This window comes from Thalassophryne amazonica, chromosome 6, assembly GCF_902500255.1.
Source record: "Thalassophryne amazonica chromosome 6, fThaAma1.1, whole genome shotgun sequence".
Lineage (NCBI taxonomy): Eukaryota > Metazoa > Chordata > Actinopteri > Batrachoidiformes > Batrachoididae > Thalassophryne > Thalassophryne amazonica.
This window is the reverse complement of record NC_047108.1, coordinates 113,841,822-113,868,700: the sequence shown is the minus strand read 5'-3', so window position 1 is coordinate 113,868,700 and position 26,879 is coordinate 113,841,822. Positions and strand designations below refer to the sequence as shown.

The 26,879-nt window shown below is 42.2% G+C and overlaps 1 protein-coding gene across 1 annotated transcript in view; it reads right to left on the bottom strand.

The window, feature by feature from the left end:
- Positions 1-893: 893 nt before the first annotated feature.
- acot7 (acyl-CoA thioesterase 7) overlaps positions 894-26,879 on the bottom strand; it is a 207,699-nt gene continuing 181,713 nt past the window's right edge. The window contains exon 9 of the mRNA XM_034173174.1: positions 894-1,160. Within this exon, the coding sequence (XP_034029065.1) occupies positions 1,062-1,160 (99 nt within the window). The 3' untranslated portion in view covers positions 894-1,061. The remainder of the gene's footprint in view (positions 1,161-26,879) is intronic.

Here is a 26,879-nt window from a genome sequence, read left to right as displayed (position 1 = left end):
CATGTGTGTGTGTGTGTGTGTGTGTGTGTGTGTGTGTGTGTGTGTGTGTGTGTGTGTGTGTGTGTGTGTGTGTGTGTGTGTGTGTGTGTGGCTCATTATATCATACAGTGAAATCATCCCACTGCTTGGATCTAATCTCAAATGAGTTTTTCCATTTGCTGCACAAAGTAAAATCTCCCGCTCCATCCTGGTCAGCCTGATTCAAGTCTGACTGCACTTTAGGTCCAGAAGCATCAAATAAATCCTTCTTTATATCTGAACAGCTTTACAAAAGACACTGATGCACTTTAAATTGACATATCCTCTCCTGAGTTCTGTCTTTTACAGTGTAGTCAGTTTAACTCTCATTCACGTGAGGCAGGAGCAGGACTGAAGGAAAGACCAGCTGAGTGAATGAGGGAAGCACAAATGTGACAAAGCACAAGAATGGAGATAGATGAGAACAGTAATGGTGAGTGTGAGGTAAAAGACAGCATGGCGAGGCAGAGCGAATGCCGAGCTGAAGAGCAGAGATGATGGGGGGGAAGGGTGGGCGTGGGAGAGACGCGAGCTGAGTCAAAGCTCCCCGAGCGCTGCCGATTTCTCCATGAAAGACACAGTACTCAAAAAATGGATAGCGTGTGCCCTCTGTGCCAAGGCATGCCCATGACAATGACATCATCACATCATCAAAGCAACAAGGACACGAGGCCAGAGCTCCAGAGTCACACTCGGATCTTTAATTCACCATTATTTCATTCACTTATTCATCACTTTTTCTGTGGCTCTGCACAGATCCTGACCAGGAAATCTTCATACATCATGGAAAATATAATATCTACATTCAGGAGTGCACATAGGCTGCTACGTCATCACACGAACAAACTGTTTACAAAATATCTTGCAACTCTAAATGACACTTTGGTGTGCAGCACAAGATAAGATTAAGTGCAGGATTACGCCTTAGGAGGAAGCTATATTTAAGGACTGTTAAATACTGCATCTGTTTGCTTCATACAGTACGTGCCGGGTCACGTAGATGTGGTGTTGATGCCGGTGTCCAGCTTCGATGGGCAGTGGTGTCACTGCAGGCGCTCCCCGCCTGCAAGCCTCTTTGTTTTTCTCTGGAGATATCGTACCTTACCCTCATCAAACTGTTTCTGCTCCTCCTCTCCAACAATCTGAAGAAAACACACAAAGAAAAAAGTAGACTGATAAACAATTAACATTTACACTTGCAGTACAAATAATGTCCTACAGTTGTTACTACAACAGTAAACATACACCTCTCAAGTACTCGATTGTTCTGAATATAAGACATGTTTTTTCTTCATTTAATACATAAAAAATGGGGTTGTCCTACATTCACATTCATATATATCAAACAAATATTGGTGAATGCGCAGCCCCTAAATTTAGTTTTCATTGCTGCATGACAGAGAGACACAACTATTATCCAGAAACAACATGGCTCAAAGTTAGGTTAACCAGCAGCTGTGAAGATGTTCTGATGCACACTTTAGGTTCATGGTGATAAATAAAAGTAATCAAACAACATCTAAGCAACGGCGTTGCTTTGCGCCATGCGGCTCCTTCCCGACGCGCGAATTCCTGCGCACGTCTGTCTCAATGTGCCGAAAAAGTGCTGATGTCCACGTCTTCTGCAATTTCTCTGGTATTAATTTGCCAGCATTAAACAACAAGAAAAACAGGAAATGCTAAGGTGATCACCGGCCACTAGCCCTAAGCTTCACTAAAAGACCCAGAATTTAGGTAAAGTTGAGGCCGTGGCACACTCCGTTTCCTAATAAAATGAATTAAAGAGTAAAAAGCGTAGAAACTATACTATGCCAGTATGCTAACCATACGAAAGGGAAAATAAGTGCATCTTAAGTCTGGACTTGAAAGTCTCTACAGAATCTGACTGTTTTATTGACGCAGGGAGATCATTCTACAGAACAGGGCACAATAAGAGAAAGCTCTATGACCCGCAGACTTCTTAGTCACCCTAGGGACACAATGTAGTCTTGCACCCTGAGAACACAAAGCCTGGGCCGGTAAGTAAGGTTTAATTAGGTCAGCTAAGTAGGGAGGTCCCAGTCCGTGAACAATTTTATAGACGAGTAGCAGAACCTTAAAATCTGATCTCACTGGGATAGGAAGCCAGTGAAGGGATGCCAAAATGGGTGTAATATGGTCGAACTTTCTGCTTTGTGTCAAAAGTCTGGCTGCAGCATTTTGAACCAATTGGAGATACTGGACTGCGGTAAACCAGAAAATAGAACACTGCAGTAGTTCAATCTAGAAGAGATAAACACATGGATCAGGGTCTCAGCATGAGCCATAGACAGGATGGGAGGAACCTTCGCTATATTTTGCAGGTGGAAGAAAGCAGTCCTCCTAATGTTTCTAATGTGGAGGTCAAAGGACAATGTAGGATAAAAAATTACCCCAAGGTTCCTCACTTTGTCAGTGCAATGTATGACACACGAGCCTAGGCTGAGCGTTAACTGGTCAAATTGATGCCGATGTCTCACTGGACCAAGAACCATCATTTCAGTCTTATCAGAGTTTAAAAGTAGGAAGTTTATAGACATCCATCTTCTCACTGATGCAAGGCAATCTTTTAAGGATTTTATGTGTACGAGATTACCAGCAGTTATTGGCACGTATAACTGAGTATCATCAGCATAGCAGTGAAAGATAAATCCAAAACGCTGTAATATGTGCCCAAGTGGTGCTACATGTGTATAAAGGGAGAAAAGCAGGGGGCCTAAGACAGACCCCTGTGGAACCCCAAATTTCATGTCACTAAGATTAGACGTAGTGTCACTGTACAAAACAGTGAGAACGACTGGTCAAGTATGACATCAACTATGCAAGGGCACGCCCAGTAATCCCAAAGTGATTTTCCAGCCTATCAAGTAGAATATGATGATCCACTGTATCAAATGCAGCACTGAGATCTAACAGCACTAGAACTGTAGTGGTGTCCGAATCCGTGGCAAGCAGAAACTCATTTACCACTTTAGTGAGAGCTGTCTCTGTGGAATGATATTTTCTAAAAGCAGACTGCAGTGGCTCAAAGAGATTATTCTCAGTAAGACAGTCCACGAGCTGCCATGACACCACTTTTTTCCAGAATTTTAGAGCAAAATGATAGATTTGATATTAAGTTTCTTAAGTAATGGTTAAATCACTGCAGATTTGAAACATTTAGGAACAGATCCAGAAGTTAAGAAAGATTAATAGTTTCCAGCACAGTCGGCCTAAGAATGGGCCACAGGTCCTTAAACAGTTTTAGAATAAAATTAACAGGTTGTGCTTTTTGTTGAATTACGAGTTTCATCAACATACCTAGAGAGATACTCTCAAATTCTGTAAATCTAGGTAATACCTCAGTAATGGCGGCCAGCTCAAGAGTGGCTGTAGAGGGTGTAGTGGCTGGGTTAAGGCATGCTGGGATATGTTTAACCTAATGTCTTCTATTTTCTTCTCAATGTAATCCAGGAAATCTTGTGCTGTAAAAGGAGAGTGAACTACAGGTGGTTATCCATGAATACGTGTTGCCACCATGACGAACAAGAACTTTGAGTTATGCTTGTTTTTGTTGATCAAATCAGAATAATAGGTCTGCTTTGTAGCCAGTAATGCATGCTTATAGTCTAAGATAGCATCACGCCACGCAAGGTGGAATACTTCTAATTTTGAACTACGCCATTTCCGTTCTAGACCTCTAGCCTTATGTTTGTAGTCACGCAAGTAATCATTGAACCAAGGTGACTGTGTTTTGGGGGAGTGCAGTTTTAACACAGGTGGTGCAATCATGTCGAGTGTAGTTTTGAGCACTGAGTTTAAACTATCCACAAGACTGTCTACTGACTGGGTATTTGCCAAATGTGAACCTAAGACATCAGGCAGTCTAGCTTCAAATTCAGTCTTAGTTGAGGAGTTGATGCATCACCATAGTGATACATAAGGTTGTTGTTCCACTAAACACGGCAGCGAAACTGTAAACTTAATAAGTGAGTGATCAGAGACCACTGATGTCAAAGGCATGATGTCAATATTTGTGACAGCAATACCACGTGCGAGAACCAAATCCAGGGTATTTCCACTAATGTGCGTCGAGTCCCAAATGAAGTGCCGAAATCCTAATGTATCCACAATTTCCATAAATGATTTGCAGAGAGGATCAGAAGGCTTATTTATATGAACATTAAAGTCACCAATGATCAGAATGTCATCTGCACTAGTTGACAAATTAGAGATGAACGCACCAAATTCATCTAAGAATTTAGAATATGGGCCAGGAGGCCTATATACAGTGACAAAGTAATACGGCTGATTTGTTATTCTTCTGACCTTGGCAATGCATAATAGCTTGAGCAGAGCGGAGAATCAGATGGTCACATGAGTTATATTTGTGACCCCCAACAGCTAATAAGCTAAACCTAGATTTATAAATAAGAGCAACACCCCTGCCTTGCTTCGCATCACGAGGGACGTGACTAAATGTATATGCTAGTGGGCAGGCCTCATTTAAGGGGAGGACAGCTGTAGGTTTAAGCCAGGTTTCACATAACCCAATCATATCTAAGTGATGATCAATAATTAGATCATTAATCAACAGTGATTTTGAGGATAGTGATCTTATGCTAATGAGACCCAGACTAAGGACCTCAGTGGGGTTGACAGTTGAACTGTTTGGGTTTAGGGGTGGTTCCAGAGTAGCATATATAAGATGCCTAGAAGTAGGTTTAGGTTTGAGACATTCCACACAAGTTGTAGGTAGCAGACACAAAATCTTTGATATTGCTGGAACAACCATTTGGCCATCCTCAATTTCAACATCATCCATTGTAGTAATGGGTATTAAGTATGCAAAGCACATCCCTCTATGATTTTTATGGACACGTCTATGGAAGCAGGCCACAGTCTCAACTTGTTGAATTTCCCTCCCTGGCAGATAAACGGCACTATCACCATAGTGGATTTTCTGCACTAATTTTCCCCACTAAGCTAATGGATTCCACACCCACATTTGTCATAAGCTTTGCAGGGTCTCTAATCATCTGTGCCGTGGCCTGCTGTAAATTCCTAATGTTACCCTCCCTGTAGAGCTCTATCTATGTTCGCAGACAAGATGGCGGCGCCTTCCCCAGTAGGGTGGAGGCCGTCCGGCATCAGCAAGCCACAGCAGCCCCAGAACAAAGGCCAGTTATCAATAAAGCTAAAGCCTTCCTGTCTACAAAACTGCGCCAGCCACCTATTTAACGATGTCAGCCTGCTAAATGCCTTATCTGTACCCCGGGAGGGGAGGGGACCAGAGACTATTAATTGCTTTTTTGCATTTACGCAATATCTCTAAAATTAGAAAGGTCTTGTCTCAGAGTGATGCTGAAAAACTAATTCATGCATTTATTTCCTCTAGGCTGGACTATTGTAATTCATTATTATCAGGTTGTCCTAAAAGTTCCCTGAAAAGCCTTCAGTTAATTCAAAAGTGCTGCAGCTAGAGTACTAACTGGGACTAGAAGGAGAGAGCATATCTCACCCATATTGGCCTCTCTTCATTGGCTTCCTGTTAATTCTAGAATAGAATTTAAAATTCTTCTTCTTACTTATAAGGTTTTGAATAATCAGGTCCCATCTTATCATAGGGACCTCATAGTACCATATCACCCCAATAGAGCGCTTCGCTCTCAGACTGCAGGCTTACTTGTATTCCTAGGGTTGTAAGAGTAGAATGGGAGGCAGAGCCTTCAGCTTTCAGGCTCCTCTCCTGTGGAACAGCTCCCAATTCGGATCAGGGAGACAGACACCCTCTCTACTTTAAGATTAGGCTTAAAACTTTCCTTTTTGCTAAAGCTTATAGTTAGGGCTGGATCAGGTGACCCTGAACCATCCCTTAGTTATGCTGCTATAGACTTAGACTGCTGGGGGTTCCCATGATGCACTGAGTGTTTCTTTCCTCTTTTTTGCTCTGTATGCACCACTCTGCATTTATCATTAGTGATTGATCTCTGCTCCCCTCCACAACATGTCTTTTTCCTGGTTCTCTCCCTCAGCCCCAACCAGTCCCAGCAGAAGACTGCCCCTCCCTGAGCCTGGTTCTGCTGGAGGTTTCTTCCTGTTAAAAGGGAATTTTTCCTTCCCACTGTCGCCAAGTGCTTGCTCACAGGGGGTCGTTTTTGACCATTGGGGTTTTTACGTAATTATTGTATGGCCTTGCCTTACAATATAAAGCGCCTTGGGGCAACTGTTTGTTGTGATTTGGCGCTATATAAATAAAATTGATTGATTGATTGATTGATTTATGCCGACACATCTTTCTGGCAAGGTCACAAGTCCTCTGTATGTCCATTTTTGTGACCTCTGAGTGCTTCATCCTGACATCATTGGTGCCAACGTGAATAACTACGTGACTATATCTCATGTCATGTTCCTTAGTCTGTCTTCCCTTCTGCAGCGTCAGCACCCTAAGATGGGATGCAATGTCGGGAGCTCTGGCCCCAGGAATACATTTAACGTCAGCCAGCATCTGTAACCTGACTTTGTGGGTAACAGAATCCCCTATCACTAAAGTCCGGCGTTTCGGCCTGGAGACAGGAGTGGAAGTCACTCGTGGGCTCAGAGAATTCACATCAGGCAAATCCAAGGGGGAGAACCGATTCACAGTTTGCAGTGGCAAGTGTGATCAGGGTACCACAACCGGGCACCAAGCCTTACGGGGCTTCCTCCGCCTAAACACAGTCGAAAGCAGTCCACCACAGCAGGCGTTTCTAGGCTGATGCTAATGGGCATGTTGTATGGCTGGGGGGCCTGGCTGCCGGTTTGTTTGTCTTTTTGTTTTCCTCCCAGGTGGCGTGCATTTGGGACTGAGTGGCTGTGTTGCTGAGGCTGTCAGGACCTCACCCTGATCACCTGCGACTCGTCAGGACTCACAGCTGAGGTGCATCTGGATGGATTGGAGCATGTTGGCATTTAAGACTGGAGTGCACAGTGTGTATTTGCCAGAGACTCGACCTTGTGACCAGACGGGTGAGATCGTCGTCTTGGGAGCCATCTCATCAGCAGCGGACGCTGAGAATGTCCAGGTTTGATGCACGGTCTGTGAAAGAGGAGGGGGTGAGGTCTCACGCTCGTCAGCACACTTCCTGAGGTACGTTAGATTTTGTGACTAACAGTTATACAGTCAGTAAATGTGGTGTCCTCACACCTTATTGTATTGAGCTGTTTGTTAGTCATGTATCAGCTTCCACTGCGGTGGAGTTTGTGAACTGGATGTTCCATGCCTGCAGGTTGGAAGCTGATCAGCAATCAAGCCAGGAAGTGTTTGCTGTTTGTACACCTTTAAGTGTTCTGTGTGTAGAGTGGTGGACTCACATAATGGTTCCTTCTTTCACAGACTCGGTTGTTGCGGCCACCTGGGGGGTGTCGGCGGGGTCCTTGGGTCCGAAACAGCTTCTGGCTCCGGACCATTAGCGCTGCTGGGAGCGCACCACGCCAGACCGCACCTTTCTGTATTATCACTGTTATGTATTAATTCAGTTAGCCTTTGTACCGTGCTCTGCTTATTTCATGCTGGGTCCTTCAAACGCTGGTCGGTTCTCCGAGCTGCGTCCGACACATAACAGGGCATGCTCGCCCGCCCAGCAATAAGCTCATCTGGAATGCCCGTAACATCTATGGTGTGACTAAATATACAGATACAAGCTGGTGAGCCCAAAAAGACAACAGAAAAGATTCTTGTCGTCAGTACGTGCTTTATAAAAGAAACTAGCTGCCATAAAATGTGCTGTAAGTAGCATTAGATTTCAAATACACACAAATCTAGAAAAAGGGGAATCATATTATAATCAGGGCCATCTTATATTCAGAATAACATGGTAGTTAGCCATCCCTGTTTTTTAACACGTAAGGTGTTTATTTTTTATGTTACATTGAGATTGTAAATCTTTTTCCATGCTGCTTTAGTGGATTGTTGGCTCTTGTGAAAGTATGCATTCTGATGAATGCTACTTTATCTCTGTAAAGCAGCACCTATTTGAAAGCATAGGCATTCATTGTGATTATTCAATTTATTATTTTTTCCAATTGTCCACCCTGTAACTTCAAAATTAACTTTGAATTTCTATCCATTTACATTCCATTAAACCTGAAAATGTGTAGTCAGGAAAATTTGAGTTTTGTAGCCAAGGTGTATGTAAACTTATAGCTGCAACTCCACATGCTGAGTAACTTTGGAAACACTAATATAATATTATCAACCTGTCAGTCACTTTACTTATTGCTGACAATCACATCAAATATTCTGCAAGAATCTGTGACGGAGAAATAAAGAATGAGGAGACAATGAAATGGATGAAGAAAAAAAACACAATGTTGATTCTAACTTAAAATTTAATGACTGGATTATTTTCTGCTGTAACTCCATTTCTAACATCTGATAAACAACGTGTTGAGTTATTTTCTTTCTTAATTCTGTGCTGCGCCTGCGAGGCTGCAGAGCCCAAACGGTTTCTTTCTGCTCGCCTTATTTCGCTCTGGCTGTGTATTTGTGGGAGGAAGCACTTGCAGAACACTTTAATTAGACTCCCTGGCAACCTCGTGACTTAAACAACAATAGCACCGGTGCAGTTGACACTTGCACGTCTGTTTTCCAACACCATCATCTGCACATTGTTCACTGGGCCGAGAAAAGACACACTGTATGTCAGTGTGCACATATATGTTTTGTCTCTTTTTTTTTTTTTTTTTTTTTAATAATATCATCTCTGACTGAATGTGAGCTTCATATGAGGGCGCTTTTCTGTGCACACACCAGGTGGTTGGTGGATTCGGGAGCACCTGCCACTCAGCAGCCCGATGGCTGCAAAACTGACAGATGGCACTTTAACTTTATGGAAAGAGAGCAGGGTGTGAACGGATACCACAAAACCCGATGCCAGGGACAAGCCTGGGGGTCACGACTCAAATGTGATGAGAATATTAAATTACTGTCACCACGCTACAAACCGAGCACCGCTGGGAATATGTTCTCTGCCGAGCAGGTCCAGGAGGAAGCAGCTGGAGAGTTGCTGAAGTAAATTTTCATGCTGGTTATATAACAGTTAACATAATGCTCAGTCAATTTTGCTTTTTCCATTCAAATGGAAGTAATGGAGAGTTCCAGTTCATTGACTTCCAAAAAAAAGAGGCCAAGTTTCTCCACACTGTTCTAAACCCCCCCCCCCCCAAAAAAAACTATATATATATATATTTTTTTTTTTTTTTTTAAAGTAGAAAGGCACTGAGTAACACTGCATAGAACACATTACACGGGGGAGAGGTTATCAAAAATGGGACTCACATCAGAAATTTGCATGCACTGCACAGAGAACTGCACAGACACATACATTCATGCGACATAGCACTGCACCCCCATCAGACACTTCTGGGAACAGGTTACACAGGCACTTTCATCCTTGCTGGACTGCCACATCCCATTATCTCCCGCACTCTGCTTGCTAGGGGGACACTTCAGTAATTACCAAAAAAACTATAGATTTCAAACTGGTCCTCATAGCTCTAAACCATCGCCAAGAAAACTATCCTCATGAACTGGAAAACACGAAACCGTATAAACATTAATTATTGGAGAAATCTTCTCACAGATTCATCACAATGCAATATTCTTCACCTCCCTACAATGACTCAGCAGAATCCCAACCCTCCCACTCAACATTAACTGACTTGGTATTGTTTTAGTTTCCTTTCGGGGAGGAGGGAAGAAGAAAGAAAAGGAAGGAGGGAGAAGGAGAAGGAGAAAGGAAAGGGAAAGAGAGGAAAGGGAAAGGAAAAGAAAGAGGGGGAAAAAAAAGGGAGGGGAAGGGAAGAGAAAAAAAAATCAAAACCACGTCACTCTTGACAGCACACTCACCTCTACCCCCCTCACAGAACCCACTGGCATCTGGTCAATATTAATAACTTTTCTCTCATAACCTCACACCAGTTGTATGTGTGTATATATATGTATGCGTATGTATATAATTTTTTTTTTAATTTTAGGTTATTTATATATTCATTATTGATAATATAATAATTATTGATAATATTACAATTATTTTTATATGATATATGTGTGTATGTGTATATGTATGTACTATGTATGTATATATCCTTCCTCAGTAACTGTTTTTTCACGAAAATTTTACGATTATTTATATGATTAACGGCTGCATGAAATACTAATAGTGACAACAAAACAAGGACAGGTTAAATTAATATATATTTAATATATATACATTAAAGATAATTAAAAATAAAACACAATGTTTTTAATGCACCATATGAGATGAGAGCCACACACAGACAAAAAAAAAATGACTGGGTCAGATACAATGCAATAATCAATGTCACACTATTTTGAAAGGTTGTTTAATCATTGTTGTTGTTGCTGTGCTACGGCTTGATGTTATGATTATTGCTATTAATATACACATATATATTTTGTATACGTGTGTGCATGTATGTATGTATGTGTATATGTATGCATGTATATATGTGTGTGTTATGTGCAGACGCGAGTTGAGGAGCGCGACCAGCGTCTGACTGAACCCAGCGCTAAAATAACCAGAAAGCGGTTCCAAAAACAAAACAAATTTATTTTCCTTCTGTGCAATAACTGTGTACAACATAAATGTGCGGTTATCTGGCGAGGTGAAGGACGGCGCGCTCTCCAGCGCCCAAATGGATCGAAGCCCGACGCTTCTGGACCCAGACTCACCGCCGAACACCCCCCAGGTGGACACGACAAACTGACTCTGTGAAGGATGGAAAAGGTGAGGTAAGTCAACAGCTACAACAAATATCCTTCAAAGGCACACACTATCAGCAACACATTCAGGTCTGAATTTAAGCTTTATGTAAATGAGCAGCCTCTCACAACAGGTGGAGGATCATCATTCCGTACGCCACGGCAGTGAGAAGCGAGCTACACAATTCTCATCAATGTTCAAATATACTGCGTAACAAAATACCAAATTACTGTTAACACTTATTCAGACAATCATCACCTCTGATGTGTGCTGACAGCATGTGTCCCTCACCCGTCCTCCTTCACAGGCACAATGTGTCAAACCCAGGCGCTGTCCTCAGCGTCTCACAAACGAACGTCACAAGGTCGAGTTCCCGGCAATTCTGCTTGAACCACTCATGGCTTAAATACAGAACGCCATCTCATTATCTGCTTCAGCTGAAAGTCTTTAAGTTTATATGTGAGCATCATCCACAGGTGCAGCTAATAATGCTGATGAGGGTGAAGGACTCTTCTGCCAGCACCGTCTCCACAGACAAAAACCAGTTTGCATACCACCTGGAGAGCAAAGAAAAGAAAACAACACCAAAATGTCCAGCCAAACCCCCCAACACACAACAGTGTGTGTATATACACTCAACAAAAATATAAACGCAACACTTTTGGTTTTGCTCCCATTTTGTATGAGATGAACTCAAAGATCTAAAACTTTTTCCACATACACAATATCACCATTTCCCTCAAATATTGTTCACAAACCAGTCAAAATCTGTGATAGTTAGCACTTCTCCTTTGCTGAGATAATCCATCCCACCTCACAGGTGTGCCATACCAAGATGCTGATTAGACACCATGATTAGTGCACAGGTGTGCCTTAGACTGCCCACAACAAAAGGCCACTCTGAAAGGTGCAGTTTTATCACACAGCACAATGCCACACATGTCGCAAGATTTGAGGGAGCGTGCAATTGGCATGCTGACAGCAGGAATGTCAACCAGAGCTGTTGCTCGTGTATTGAATGTTCATTTCTCTACCATAAGCCATCTCCAAAGGCGTTTCAGAGAATTTGGCAGTACATCCAACCAGCCTCACAACCGCAGACCACGTGTAACCACACCAGCCCAGGACCTCCACATCCAGCATGTTCACCTCCAAGATCGTCTGAGACCAGCCACTCGGACAGCTGCTGGAACAATCGGTTTGCATAACCAAAGAATTTCTGCACAAACTGTCAGAAACCGTCTCAGGGAAGCTCATCTGCATGCTCGTCATCCTCATCAGGGTCTCGACCTGACTCCAGTTCATCGTCGTAACCAACTTGAGTGGGCAAATGCTCACATTCGCTGGCGTTTGGCACGTTGGAGAGGTGTTCTCTTCACGGATGATGCGAAGGAGATGTGTTGCACTGCATGAGGCAAATGGTGGTCCCACCAGATACTGACTGGTATCCCCCCCCCCCCAGTAAAACAAAACTGCACCTTTCAGAGTGGCCTTTTATTGTGGACAGTCTAAGGCACACCTGTGCACTAATCATGGTGTCTAATCAGCATCTTGATATGGCACACCTGTGAGGTGGGATGAATTATCACAGCAAAGGAGAAGTGCTCACTATCACAGATTTCGACTGGTTTGTGAACAATATTTGAGGGAAATGGTGATATTGTGTATGTGGAAAAAGTTTTAGATCTTTGAGTTCATCTCATACAAAATGGGAGCAAAACCAAAAGTGTTGCGTTTATATTTTTGTTGAGTATATATATATATATATATATATATATATATATATATATATATATATATATATATATATATATATATATATATATATATGTGTGTGTGTGTGTTTGTGGGTATGTATGTATGTATGTGTACATATATGTATATATGTGTATGTACTGTATATATGTATATATTCCTCCTTGTGTATCATGTCTGTATTGTTTTATATTATATGGTTATTATCCTCATGCATTTATTTCTTTATATTACCGTTGTTGCCAGTGCTTGTTATTGCCTGTTTCGTTTTATGTTGTCATGTTGTCTTTGTCCTCTTGCCTTTATCTTTATTTATATTTGTTGCCAGGGCCTGTTATTGTTTGTCCCTATTTTCTGCACATTTATGATCTGTTAATTGTTTATTCTCCCAGATGTTAAATTTGTTGTGAAATAACACTCATGTACTTACTCTGTGCACACACACACTCTACACACATGCACATTCCTCCATATACTTTCTGTATCCCTTTATTTATTTGTGTTTCTGTCATGTTGTATGATTGTGCTATATGTTGTTTTGTAAAATAATAATAAAAAAAAAAGAAAAAAAAGAAAGGCACTGAGTATGGACCTCTACAGAGGGTGTGTAAATTAACCCGTACAAAGAACGCAAACCCATTATGAACAGGCCTGAGTACACTATGCTATATGAGTAGTGGGAAATTCCAGAATGAATGTGGGTACTGTGCACAAAATGGTTGGGATGACTGTGTTCATTATACAAGGGCAATTTGTAGTCCAAACATGAGCTCAGCCAATCAGAGTAGCACCTCTCCCTTCACTTTAAATTTATGAAATTGATTTGTGCCAACCTAACAAAAAAGCAGTGAACAGTACTGCTCCCTGAGGTGAAGCAGTGCAGAATCAAAGTCACTTTTTTCTTTTTCTTTCTTTCTTTCTTTTTCTTTCTTGCAGTACGTTGGGTCCCGAGAACCAGGACTGGGAAACACCCCACTGATTTTGGAGTCGTAGGCTTTGTTCAGACAGATTTTATTGCATATCTGATTCAAATCTGATTTCACAGATTGACTGTCCGCATTATTAGAAAGTGACCAGATCCAACCTATGTGTCCAAGCAGCAATCCACATTATCTGTCTTATCCACATTAGCTGCTATAGTAATAACATAGAACCTGGACTGCCATCTTAATCTCTCGCACCACTTTGTCACACCAGAGCGGATCCGGACCCATTCATACCATGTTATTATTTAGATACATGATATTTAGATATACCTTTGTATACTGGCATAGTTCCACCTTAGAATTGGAATATAATATATAAGATATACCTTACTGAATTTTCATGTGTCTGAAGCATGACAGACTCGGATTGCATCAGTTTATTATTGAGTCTGAAAAAAAGGGTGCACGCACGCACACACACACACACACACACACACACACACACACACACACACACACACACACACACACACACACACACACACACACACACACACACACCAATAGCTGAAGGTACAGTGGCTGGCAAAAGAATTCAGCCCCTTGATATTTCACACTGTTAAATTTGTTCATGGAATTTCAAATACAAAAAGAAAATCAGGATTCTCAATATAAACATTTCTAAAATTATTTTCCTTAGACTCAAACTCAAAGCAAATCTCTACAACTTGATATCAATTAATTAAAAATATAAAAGCCAAGATGATGGGTTATATAAGTAATCAGCCCCTTTGGTATAATACCTGTAAATAATCAGTTTAATTGCCAGTTTTCTTCAGACAAGTCAGGGGATGGATACATGAACATTTCCTAGTCACGGAATATGTCTTGAACTTTATTTACATCAGTTATGAAGAAATACAAACAGTATGACACTCTATGGTAAATCTGTGTGGAGTAGACAGTTCTCAAAAACTGAGTGACTGTGCAGAAGAAGAGTGAGGAAAGCCACCAAGACACCCAAAACAACCCAGCAGACGTTACAGGCTCCTGTGGCTGTGATTGAGAAATTGAATGCATGGAAGGCTGTGGCTGTTTCAGCGGAAGTCTCTCAGATCCATTTCCCATCAGCTGTGGTGCCAAACAGGGCTGTGTCCTTGCACCAACACTTTTCTCAATCTATCTCACTGCTCTCCTCCAAAGAATTGACTCATCAACCCATGACAAAGTCTCAATCCGATACAGATTTGATGGCACTTGTTCAAACTCCAGTGCCTCAAGTCCACGAACAAAACCTCTGTCTTGTCGATCGTCGAACTTCAGTAAGCTGACGACAACAATGCTGTGGCACGATCTTGTGAGTCGCTCCAAATCGTCTGTGATCATTTCGTCCAGGCATATGAAGATTTTGGTTTTTCCATGAACTACAAGAAAACGAAGGTTCTGTCCCTTTGCTCACCACAGGAGAATCAAGTACATCTCCAAATTACCATCCACAATGAGGTGGTGGAACACGTATCAACCTTCCCGTACCTCAGCAGTGTCATGGATCAATCCTGCAGTGTTGACCCTGAACTCGATAATCAGCTTTGGGTTGCTCATGCTGCCTACGGAAGATTGGCCAATCACGTATTCCTGGATCGTGATATCAAAACCTCAACCAAAGTCCTGGTTTATTGCGCTGTGGTTCTCCCATCTCTTCTTTATGGCTGTGAGAGCTGGACGCTGTACAAATATCAAATTCAAAAGCTTGAGCGGTTCCATCAGCAGAAGCTCAGGAGGATCCTGAACATCTCATGGGAGGAGAGGATTCCAAACACAGCTGTGCTCGAAAGAGCTGACCTCCTCTCCATTGAAACGACAATCAATCAGCATCAACTTCATTGGCTTGGACACATCAAGCGCATGGACCAAACCAGACTTCCAAAGAGAGTTCTGTATTCAGAGCTGACTGCGGGACATCGAAAAAGAGGTGGTCCGAAGAAACGATTCAAAGATCAGATCAAACGCACCCTTCAAGACTTTAAGATCAATCTGGACGTGTGAGAGGATCTCGCTCTGAATCGGAGTGCCTGGAGATCTGTCTGCATGATTGGTGCCAAGACCACTGAAGGGGAGCGACGCCAACAAGCTGATGAAAAACGACACTTGAAAAAGCTCTGAATTGCTCAACGAGAAGCCGGCACTGCACCCCCTCCAACTAATCCTTGCCCTTCCTGTCCTCATCTCTTCTACTCACATCTCGGTCTATTCTCTCACACCAAATGGAAACACCCCTGATTCCTGGAACTATCCTCGATTATCGAGTGATGCCAATGAACGAACTACAAGCTTCTGTGGCTGTGATTGGAGAAATTGTGCATAGTGCAAGTTTTGCATTTTGTATCCCCAGTTATACAGCTTCATGATGAAGTGGTACAGAGGAGGATTTTCTTTCACCGAAACATTAAATCTAGGCTTGCATCTAAGATGTACCTTCTGGCAAATTGTAGGTGAACTTTCAAGTCTTCCTTTTAATAAAATCCTCCTTTATACCACTTCATCATGAAGCTGTATAAATGGGGATACAAAATGCAAAACATGCACCATGTACAATTTCTCCAAACACAGCCACAGAAGCCTGTAACTTCTTTTGGGTTGACCGAGTGTCTTGATGGCTCTCCTCACTCTTCTCCTTCTTGCACAGTCACTCAGTTTTTGAGAACTGTCTACTCCACTCAGATTTACCATAGAGTGCAATACTGTTTGTATTTCTTCATTAAAGTTCAAGACATATTCAATGACTTGGAAATGTTCATGTATCCATCTCCTAACTTGTCTGAAGGAAACTGGCAATAAAACTGATTATTTACGGGTATTATACCAAAGGGGCTGATTACTTATGCAACCCATCATCTTGGCTTTTATATTTTTAATTAATTGATATCAAGTTGTAGAGATTTACTTTGAGTTTGAGTCTGATCATTTTAGAAATTTTTATATTGAGAAGCCTGATTTACTTTTTTATTTGAAATACCATAAACAAATTTAAAAGCGTGAAATATCAAGGGCTGAATACTTTTGCCAGCCACTGTAGGTGGTGTTGCTACTTGGTTTTTCTACATCATTTGTCATAATGACTTTTAGTCTACACTCTGTCTTCTGTGCCCATTTTTGGATGTGATTTTACAGGTTCATTTGGGCATATGTGTGTGTATGTGTTTTTCTCACTGGCTCATTTAGCTGAACAACAACTGTCACCCGACAGCACGTCTCTGTAAACACACCTCATACTGAATGTTTTCTTTTTTGGAGCGAGCAGTGACTGATATCATTGGCAGCGTACATTTCTCACTGCAGCTCTCAGACATAACAGTCCACTCTGAGTGTTTAGACCAAAAGGGCTTGCAAATTCGTTATTTGAATCACGTTTCAAACCACCGACGAATGAGGCTTGAAACTGATTTAGAAAAAAAAAAAGAGAGATTTCATGTGACTTTTGGCCATTAAGATTTGCAATATGGAATCAGATTCACATTGGATGTGCAAAAATCTGGGATTCTTACTGGAAGTCTGAACAGGGTCCTGGATGTGTCTGACCAGCATCTGGCCTGGTCAGATCAAACCTCTTCAGAAACAGTAGCTTCCATTTGGTAGATGATGAAACAATGTGACAAATCAAAGTGGTGTAAAACTGGAACAGGGACAAAGCCTGTTAAAAAAAAAAGAAAAAAAAAGACTTGTTCAGACAATGCCAGCAAAATGCCGGAGGGGTCCTTTGTGTTGGCACAAGCTGTTATTAGAGTGGGCATGGGGCATCAGTGTCTCAAGTAACCCGAAGCTTGAAGCAAGCGGCTCAACAAAGGGAATAGCCATCTGCACGAGCACGGGTTTGGAAACACGACCGCGTGTGTGTACCAGAGAGAGGAGGGCTACACACAGGCACAAAGGATGACATTTGAGACAAAGCAGGAAAGGTTCCCATTTATCAATACAAAAGGAATCCTTTCAACTGTGTTGGCTTTTTCTAAGTCCTCGACAGCTTTTTTAATCTGCACTCCTGCTCAGTGATGATTAATATTTTATGCTGTTGGTTTTTGTTGCTCACTGCAGCCTGGAACACAAATCACTGCAAATTCCTCACTAAGTTGGCGTCAATCACGACTCTCGACACCGCCTTTGTGTAAGAACAATATTTACGTTTTAATTCATAAATGACAAGCGGCACATGAACAAAGTAGAAGCAAAAAAGTTCTATATTCAGAATATTGTAATTCCACTGGTGAAAATTTTTCAGCTTTTCTGTTAAATTAAAATATGCATATAAATTAAAAGTTTTAAAGAGCAAAATAATGGAGTTCAAATCTGCAGGAAAACAGTCACATATTAATGTAATAAAACAAAATAAGCACTTGACAGAAAAGACAATTATCCATGTCAACGATTTCTCGTGTCATTTAGAATTTTGTTTAACCATTTGAAACTTTTGAGGGGAAGAAAAAAAATCCCACCATCATTCGCTCTGGATCACCACAGCAGATCTGATATAGTTCTGTATGTTGAATTAGCAAACATTTCATGACAGATATCCTTTATAGCACAACATCACATTACATGGAGACCGGGCACGGACGGAGTTAAACCGTGAAACTTCTGGTTTGGAAGCAAGTGCGATGACCACTTGAGCTGCCATGTTGCCTGATTGGACTATAAACCAAAATATATATTAAAAAATAACCTGATCTAAAGGCAAGTGCAAAGTTTTTCTGCTGTTTATACAGCACAATGTGCAGATGTGCTGTACTTAGGCAAGTTATACACAAAGGGTTGTGAGGTGGAGCATCAAACTACAGTGAAAATGAGCTGAAAACAACTATTAGAAAAGAAATCAAAATTATCAAAATAAATATTCAGCAAAAAAAAAAAAAAAAAAAAAAAATTCTATGCTCTTATTTCAAGATAATGATAAATGATAAGATCTATAGGAGTTAAAACAGCCATGTTCAAATTTCACAAAATGTAGTTTCTACTGAAATCCAAACATTATAATGTTGGTTAATTTTTGTAACATGTAAAATTCCAGCTCATTTTAATGAAGATACCATGTTTATTTGTGGGGAATTCCACAGCGAATATCGTCTTTTCCCTCTACCACCGTCGTGCAGACTGACTCCAGGAGGATGCACTTGCATAAAGTTTTGAGATCACCTTTGACCTGACTCGCTTGCTTGATGTATGTTCCCGGGGTGTGCACGCGAACATTTAATTTAATTTAATTTAATTAGCTTATAATACGCCAAATCACAGCAAAAGCTGTCTCAAGGCGCCTTACATAAAACAATTCAACATAAAATATAAATAAATAATTAAAAATGAATTTAAAAAAATTCAAATACATAATTAAAAACAGAAGTAAAAATAAAACAGATAAAAAATAAAAACTTCTTCTTCTTTGTCTTTCGGCTGTTCCCGTTAGGGGTCGCCACAGCAGATCAATCGTTTCCATCTCACCCTGTCCTCTGTATCTTCCTCTGTCACACCAACCACCTGCATGTCCTCTCTCAGCACATCCATGAACCTCTTCTTTGGTCTCCCTCTTCTCCTCCTGCCTGGTGGCTCCATCCTCAGCATCCTTCTCCCTATATACCCTGGGTCCCTCCTCTGCACATGTCCAAACCATCTCAATCTCGCCTCTCTGACTTTCTCTCCAAACTGTCCCACCTGAGCTGTCCCTCTGATATGTTCATTCCTAATCTTGTCCATTCTTGTCACTCCCAAAGAGAATCTCAACATCTTCAGCTCTGCCACCTCCAGCTCTGCCTCCTGTCTTTTTGTTAATGCCACTGTCTCTAAACCATACAACATAGTTGGTCTCACTACTGTTTTGTAAACTTTTCCCTTCACTCTTGCTGATATTCTTCGGTCACAAATCACTCCTGCCACCTTTCTCCACCCACTCCACCCTGCCTGCACTCTCTTCTTCACCTCTCTACCACACTCTCCATGTACTCACACACATGTACTCAGTCTTGCTTCTACTGACTTTCATTCCCCTTCTCTCCAAAGCATATCTCCACTTCTCCAGACTAGACTCAACTTGCTCTCTACTCTCACTACAGATCACAATGTCATCTGCAAACATCATAGTCCATGGGGACTCCTGTCTGATTTCATCTGTCAGCCTGTCCATCACCACTGCAAACAAGAAAGGACTCAGAGCTGATCCTTGGTGTAATCCCACCTCCACCTTGAATGAGTCTGTCATTCCAACTGCGCATCTCACCGCTGTTACACTATTCTTGTACATGTCCTGCACTACCCTAACGTACTTCTCTGCCACTCCAGACTTCCTCATACAATGCCACAACTCTTCTCTTGGCACCCTATCATAAGCTTTTTCTAAGTCCACAAACACACAATGTAACTCTTTCTGTCCTTCTCTGTACTTTTCCAACAGTATTCTCAGAGCAAACATTGCATCTGTAGTGCTCTTTCTCGGCATGAAACCATATTGTTGCTCACAGATCTTCACCTGTTTTCTAAGCCTAGCTTCTACTACTCTTTCCCATAACTTCATGCTGTGGCTGATCAGCTTTATGCCTCTGTAGTTACTGCAGCTCTGCACATCACCCTTGTTCTTGAAAATAGGAACCAGCACACTTCGTCTCCACTCCTCAGGCATCATCTCACTTTCCAAGATTTTATTAAACAATCTGGTTAGAAACTCTACTGCCATCTCTCCTAGACATTTCCATGCCTCCATTGGAATGTCATCTGGACCAACTGCCTTTCCACTCTTCATCCTCTTCATAGCAGCCCTCACTTCTTCCTTGCTAATCTCTTTTACTTCCTGATTTACTCTCACTAATCTCTTTTACTTCCTGATTTACTCTCACCACATCATCCAGTCTTTTCTCTCGCTCATTTTCTTTATTCATCAACTCTTCAAAATATTCCCTCCACCTTCTCAGCACACACTCCTCACTTGTCAGCACATTACCATGTGCATCTTTTACCACCCTAACCTGCTGCACATCCTTTCCAGCTCTGTCCCTTTGTCTGGCCAATCGGTACAAGTCCTTTTCTCCTTCCTTACTATTCAACTTCTTGTACAGCTCGCAATATGACTTTTCCTTTGCTTTTGCCACTTCTCTTCTCGCCTTATGCCGCATCTCCTTGTACTCCTGTCTACTTTCTTCATCTCTCCGACTATCCCAAAACTTTTTCGCCATCCTCTTTCTCCTTATGCTTTCTTGGACCTCTTCATTCCACCACCAAGTCTCCTTGTCTTCCTTCCACTGTCCAGATGTCATACCCAGTACTGCCCTAGCTGTCTCCCTCACCACATCTGCAGTACTTTTCCAGTTGTCCAAAATTGCTTCCCCTCCAACTAGTGCTTCTCTCACCTGCTCGCTAAATTTCACACAACAGTCTTCCTCCTTCAGCTTCCACCATCTGATCCTTTATTCAATCAATCAATCAATCAATTTTTTTATATAGCGCCAAATCACAACAAACAGTTGCCCCAAGGCGCTTTATATTGTAAGGCAAGGCCATACAATAATTATGTAAAACCCCAACGGTCAAAACGACCCCCTGTGAGCAAGCACTTGGCTACAGTGGGAAGGAAAAACTCCCTTTTAACAGGAAGAAACCTCCAGCAGAACCAGGCTCAGGGAGGGGCAGTCTTCTGCTGGGACTGGTTGGGGCTGAGGGAGAGAACCAGGAAAAAGACATGCTGTGGAGGGGAGCAGAGATCGATCACTAATGATTAAATGCAGAGTGGTGCATACAGAGCAAAAAGAGAAAGAAACAGTGCATCATGGGAACCCCCCAGCAGTCTACGTCTATAGCAGCATAACTAAGGGATGGTTCAGGGTCACCTGATCCAGCCCTAACTATAAGCTTTAGCAAAAAGGAAAGTTTTAAGCCTAATCTTAAAAGTAGAGAGGGTGTCTGTCTCCCTGATCTGAATTGGGAGCTGGTTCCACAGGAGAGGAGCCTGAAAGCTGAAGGCTCTGCCTCCCATTCTACTCTTACAAACCCTAGGAACTACAAGTAAGCCTGCAGTCTGAGAGCGAAGCGCTCTATTGGGGTGATATGGTACTACGAGGTCCCTAAGATAAGATGGGACCTGATTATTCAAAACCTTATAAGTAAGAAGAAGAATTTTAAATTCTATTGAGCTCTCACTCTCTTCTTCTTCTTTACCTCTAAAGTCATCCTACAAACAACCATCCTATGCTGTCTAGTGACACTCTCTCCTGCTACCACCTTACAGTCTGTGATTTCTTTTAGCTTGCATCTCCTATAAAGAATGTAGTCCACCTGTGTGCACCTTCCTCCACTCTTATATGTTACCCTGTGCTCCTCCCTTTTCTTAAAGTAGGTATTCACCACAGCCATTTCCATCCTTTTTGCAAAATCAACTACCATCTGTCCTTCCCCATTCCTATCCTTGATACCATATCTACCCATTACTTCCTCATCACCTCTGTTCCCTTCACCAACATGCCCATTGAAGTCTGCTCCTATCACCACTCTTTCATGCTTGGGCACACTCTCCACCACCTCATCTAACACACTCCAGAAATCTTCTTTCTCCTTCATCTCACAACCTACCTGTGGGGCATATGCACTGATGATATTCATCATCACCCCTTCAATTTCCAACTTCACACTCATCACCCTGTCAGACACTCGCTTAATCTCCAACACACTTTTAACATACTCTTCCTTTAAAATGACCCCAACACCATTTCTCTTCCTATCCTCACCATGGTACAACAACTTGTACCCACCGCCGATGCTCCTGCTCTTACTTCCCTTCCACTTGGTCTCTTGCACACACAATATGTCTACCTTTCTCCTCTCCATCATATCAGCCAGCTCTCTCCCTTTACCAGTCATACTACCAACATTCAAAGTCCCCACTCTCATTTCCACCCTTCTAGTTTTCTTCTTCTCCCGCTGTTCGTGGCAACGTTTTCCTCCTCTTCTTCGTCGTCTTCGCCCAGCAGTAGCCCAATGTCCACCAGCACCCTGTTGGGCAATAGCACCGGTGGCGGACGTTGTTAACCCGGGCCGCGACCGATCCGGTATGGGAATTCGATTCTGAGTCTGCATAGTTGGGTTGGCTTGTTTTATGCCGGATGCCCTTCCTGACGCAACCCTCCTCATTTATCCGGGCTTGGGACCGGCACTCAGAATGTACTGGCTGCACACCCCATGTGGCTGAGTTTAAGAAAGAGAATAAAAATAGGTTTTCAGTCTTGACTTAAAAATGTCCACGGACTCCGACTGCCTCACAGTCGCAGGAAGACTGTTCCACAGGGTGGGTGCACGATAAGAAAAGGCTCTTTGACCTGCTGATTTCTTCTTCACACACAGAGAATCCTGTGACCGCAAAGCCTGGGCCAGCACGTAAAGGTCCACCAGATCAGCCAGATAAGATGGCGCCAGTCCATGAACAACCTTATAAGTCAATAACAAAACCTTAAAATCTTAACATACGTAAGATGTCGATAAAGAGGTTTTATCTGGTTACAAAAACAGCATTTTTAGATTTAGAAGTGTTTAGTTCTCGCTAACATTTAAAATATATATAAGAAACATATTAGATTTAGTATACAGAAATGTCCCGCTGTCTTCCTTTACTCTGATTGGCTGTCGCCATGTCCTTCTCAGCATCCGTCACACGTCAGGGGAAACCCCCACATGATCTATGACTACAGTCACTACCAAATGTAGGTCATGGTGTCTGATCACTTGAAATTCTTCCCTTCAGGGGTCAATATTCTAAATTGCTTTTATTGTAAATTTTGATCACATTGACAAAATCAAATTATGGAGCCCGCATTTAAATGTCAAGGAATAAAATGATAGTGGTGCCAAAGAAAATTCTTTTTATGACTTAAATCTTTAAAAACCCAAAGGCCGTATAACTTTAAACCATTAAAAGTATGTTCAAATAGAGCGTGAAGTACATCTTCATCTGTATGAATGCAGAGAAAAAGGTACAAGTGATCCCAAACCGATGAATTTGCTCCACTGACGCACACTGAGATGCATCAGTAGAAAATGGTTGAACTTCAGCAAAAAATTTGATCAAAGGAGTCCCTAATAGGTTGGAAATCAGTCATCAGAGGCTGAAACTGCAATACAAATGCACACAGGCAGTGTGCACACTGTGAGTCATTAGATCCAGCTACAGTCTGCACAATCAGGATCAGGAAAAAAAAAATGAAGCCTCTGTTTTGTTTTCATGAACCCCCATAATTGGCTAAGAAATTGTGTGTCTTCATAAAATGAACAGGGCACTGCCTCAAACACAAACACGCTGTTATGGCTGTTAATTAACTGTCCTCTGCAGAGTTGTGCACAGAGTTAGAGCTGTGCATGGATTCACTCCAGCTCAGAATAAAGGGAATGATCCGTAAATTGGGGCAGAGTCTGCAAAATGGAGAGATGATGGGGAAAGATGCACTCTAATGAGTGCCGCCCTATTTCTAAAGTTAATCCATACATATCAGGTGTGGGATTCTGTAAGCATGTTCCAGGTTTGTCGGCAGAATGTCTTGGGTTTTTTATGTGCCGTGTCGTGGATTAACACAGAGTCAGAAATATCTGCAGCTCTGGCATGAGCGAACCCGTGAACCCGTTGCTGATTGTCTTGAATGGCAACGGCATCTAAAAATAAATGTGCATCACTTCATGTGAGCGCCAAAAGGTTGCCATGACGACCAGGCTTGTTTTTGTGTCGGGGAGGGGTGGGGGGAGCTTGCCAAGTCTCTGCTGGCGAGGAAGGAGGGAGCAAAGAAGAAAAAAAGGCTGCAGAGAGGAACTGGGAAATGGAGGAAAATGAAGGATGCAGCGAAAATGAAAAGAAGCATTCGGAGGGATGGATGAAAGGATGGATGCTGAAATGGTAAACGGGAGCGGTTGGGATGAAGAAAGACAGAACAAAATCTGGTGTGTGGTGCCCGCGAGGTATGAATGCAAGAATTCACCACTGATTCATGGAATGTTCAGAGTTTTCATTTATGTGAGATGACATCCTCAAATTCAGAAGAACAAACCCAATAAAATATTCAAACACAAAAAAGATCTACTTCTCAAAGGGGATTTCACACATTTTGGAATGTTTCTACTCCGGTGAGCTGTGCACGTTTCTTATTGCAAAGTGTTGCTGTGGGGAAGTGAAGGCGTGGACTGCCGGCCCCACCTTTGTCCTCATGCCGTCCTCACATCAGCAGCACCAGCTGTACACCAGCAAGAGTGACATCACATCTTCAGCACCCCCCCTCCCCCAAGCCAGACCTTCCACACACAGACGCTTCCCAAAACCCCCGGTGAGCTAAAACGGGAAACCTAAAAATAAACGCAGTTGGCTCACTTGAGAGAAAGTGAAGATGAGAGAAGAGGAGGGAAAACACCTGCAGTCAAAAATAGCAGATGAGAATATTTCAACACCACGGACCGAGCAAAATCTGACCCAAGAACATGTTCATTATTAAAGTCTGACAATTGAGTGTTTTAATATTAAAATATTCCGAAGGTTTGGCAAAAGCTGAGACATGTAGCCTGAAAAATGCAGCGAGTGAATAGACGGACGGATGGATGGATAGACGAACAGATCAGAGGAGTCCATCCTCTAACGTTTTTAACACAATAACTCAAAAACTCTTAGTGTATGTGTGTGTGTGTGTGTGTGTGTGTGTGTGTGTGTGTGTGTGTGTGTGTGTGTGTGTGTGTGTGTGTGTGTGTGTACAAGATCACTCAAAAACAGCCTGAAAGATTTCCTCAAAACTTTGTGGGAATATTACTTGGACAAATATTTACAGGTGATTACATTTTGGAGTAGTGTGGTCAAAGGTCAGAGGTCAAGGAAAGCACAATCTAAAAATAAATAAATAAAAATAATACACCTTATGTGTACATCCCAACAACCAAGAAGGCCAGATGGATCAAACCTTGTAGGAATATTACTCAGATAGATATCTAGAGGTGATGAGATTTTGGAGTCGTATGGTCAAAGGTCAAGGAAAACATTTCAATAAAAACACCTTTTTTAGTGTAACAACCAAGTAGCTCAGATGGATGATCTCAATCACATATTGATCAACAAAGTATCTGTGACTGATTGGTATGAATGACTTCATCATGAGGTCACACAGAATTCATGTGATGAAGTCACACATAGCCAAATACACCATTACAGACAGATGTCCACTTAATTAGGTATACCTAGCTAGTTTTGCAAACATTCCTCAGAGATGTTGGTCCATATGGACATGATGGCATCACACACTCACCCATTCAGCCAGTCTGCTCATAACCTCTGACATCAACAAGACATTTTTGTCCACACAACTGCCGCTCACTGGATATGTTCTCTTTTTTTGGACCATTCTCTGCAAACCCTAGAGATGGTTGTGTGTGAAAATCCCAGTAGATCAGCAGTTTCTAAATACTCAGACCAGCACATCTGGTACTAACCACCATGTCATGTTCAAAGTCACTTAAATCCTCTTTCTTGCACATTCTGATGCTCAGTTTGAACTTCAGCAAGTCATCTTCACCACATCTAGATGCCTAAATGCATCGAATTGCTGCCATGTGACTGGCTGAATAACTATTGTGTCAACAAGCAATTGAACAGATGTACCTAATAAAGTGGCCGGTGAGTGTATATTTACTTGTACGCTCATATTGTGGTGTGTAGAGCATGCAGGATGTGTATCAGCCCTCTGATGCCTTCCATTTATACTATGAGAGTAATTCTGTTTAATATAACCTGTCTCACCTCTTTCAGGCACATGACTGAGTGGGGGTCCTGGTTTGGACTCACATGTGACTCCTGCTTTGCCTCATTTAGTAGACGTACTTCATTTTTAGACAAATTTCGCTCATACACAAGCTTGATCTTTTTAGAAATGATTGAGAAAACAGAACAGAAGAGAGAACAGCTTCATTGTTAAGCCTGAGGTAAAAAAGCACTGCAGGAGGACACAAGTTCATATCATCCACAAGTATGTCTTCAGTTCTTCAGGTGTTACTGGGGTGTGTGGAGACATATCAGTCCCCTTGTGACCTGCACAATCTAAACACACTCTAGTCTGAAGTCTAGCAGCAAGCGAGTGGCCAGATGCTGCTGGAGAGGTGAAGAGTGGTCTGGAGAAGGAACGGCAAAATCAAGAGACAGAGGAACCCGCCAAAATGACGAGGACCTGTCCAGATTGGGGGGGGTTAAGAGGACAATCTGGAGACATGTTGACTCAATGTGACAGAGAGCGAAACGGAGCAGAAGGTCACAGTGGAACATGTGGGGTTTGATCAATTTAAATACTGCCATCTGTTGTGACCCATCAGGCATGAAGACGTAGAGACGGAGGAGGACGAGGTGTTGTCGGAATGAGGTGCCGCTCCTGTGATGTGC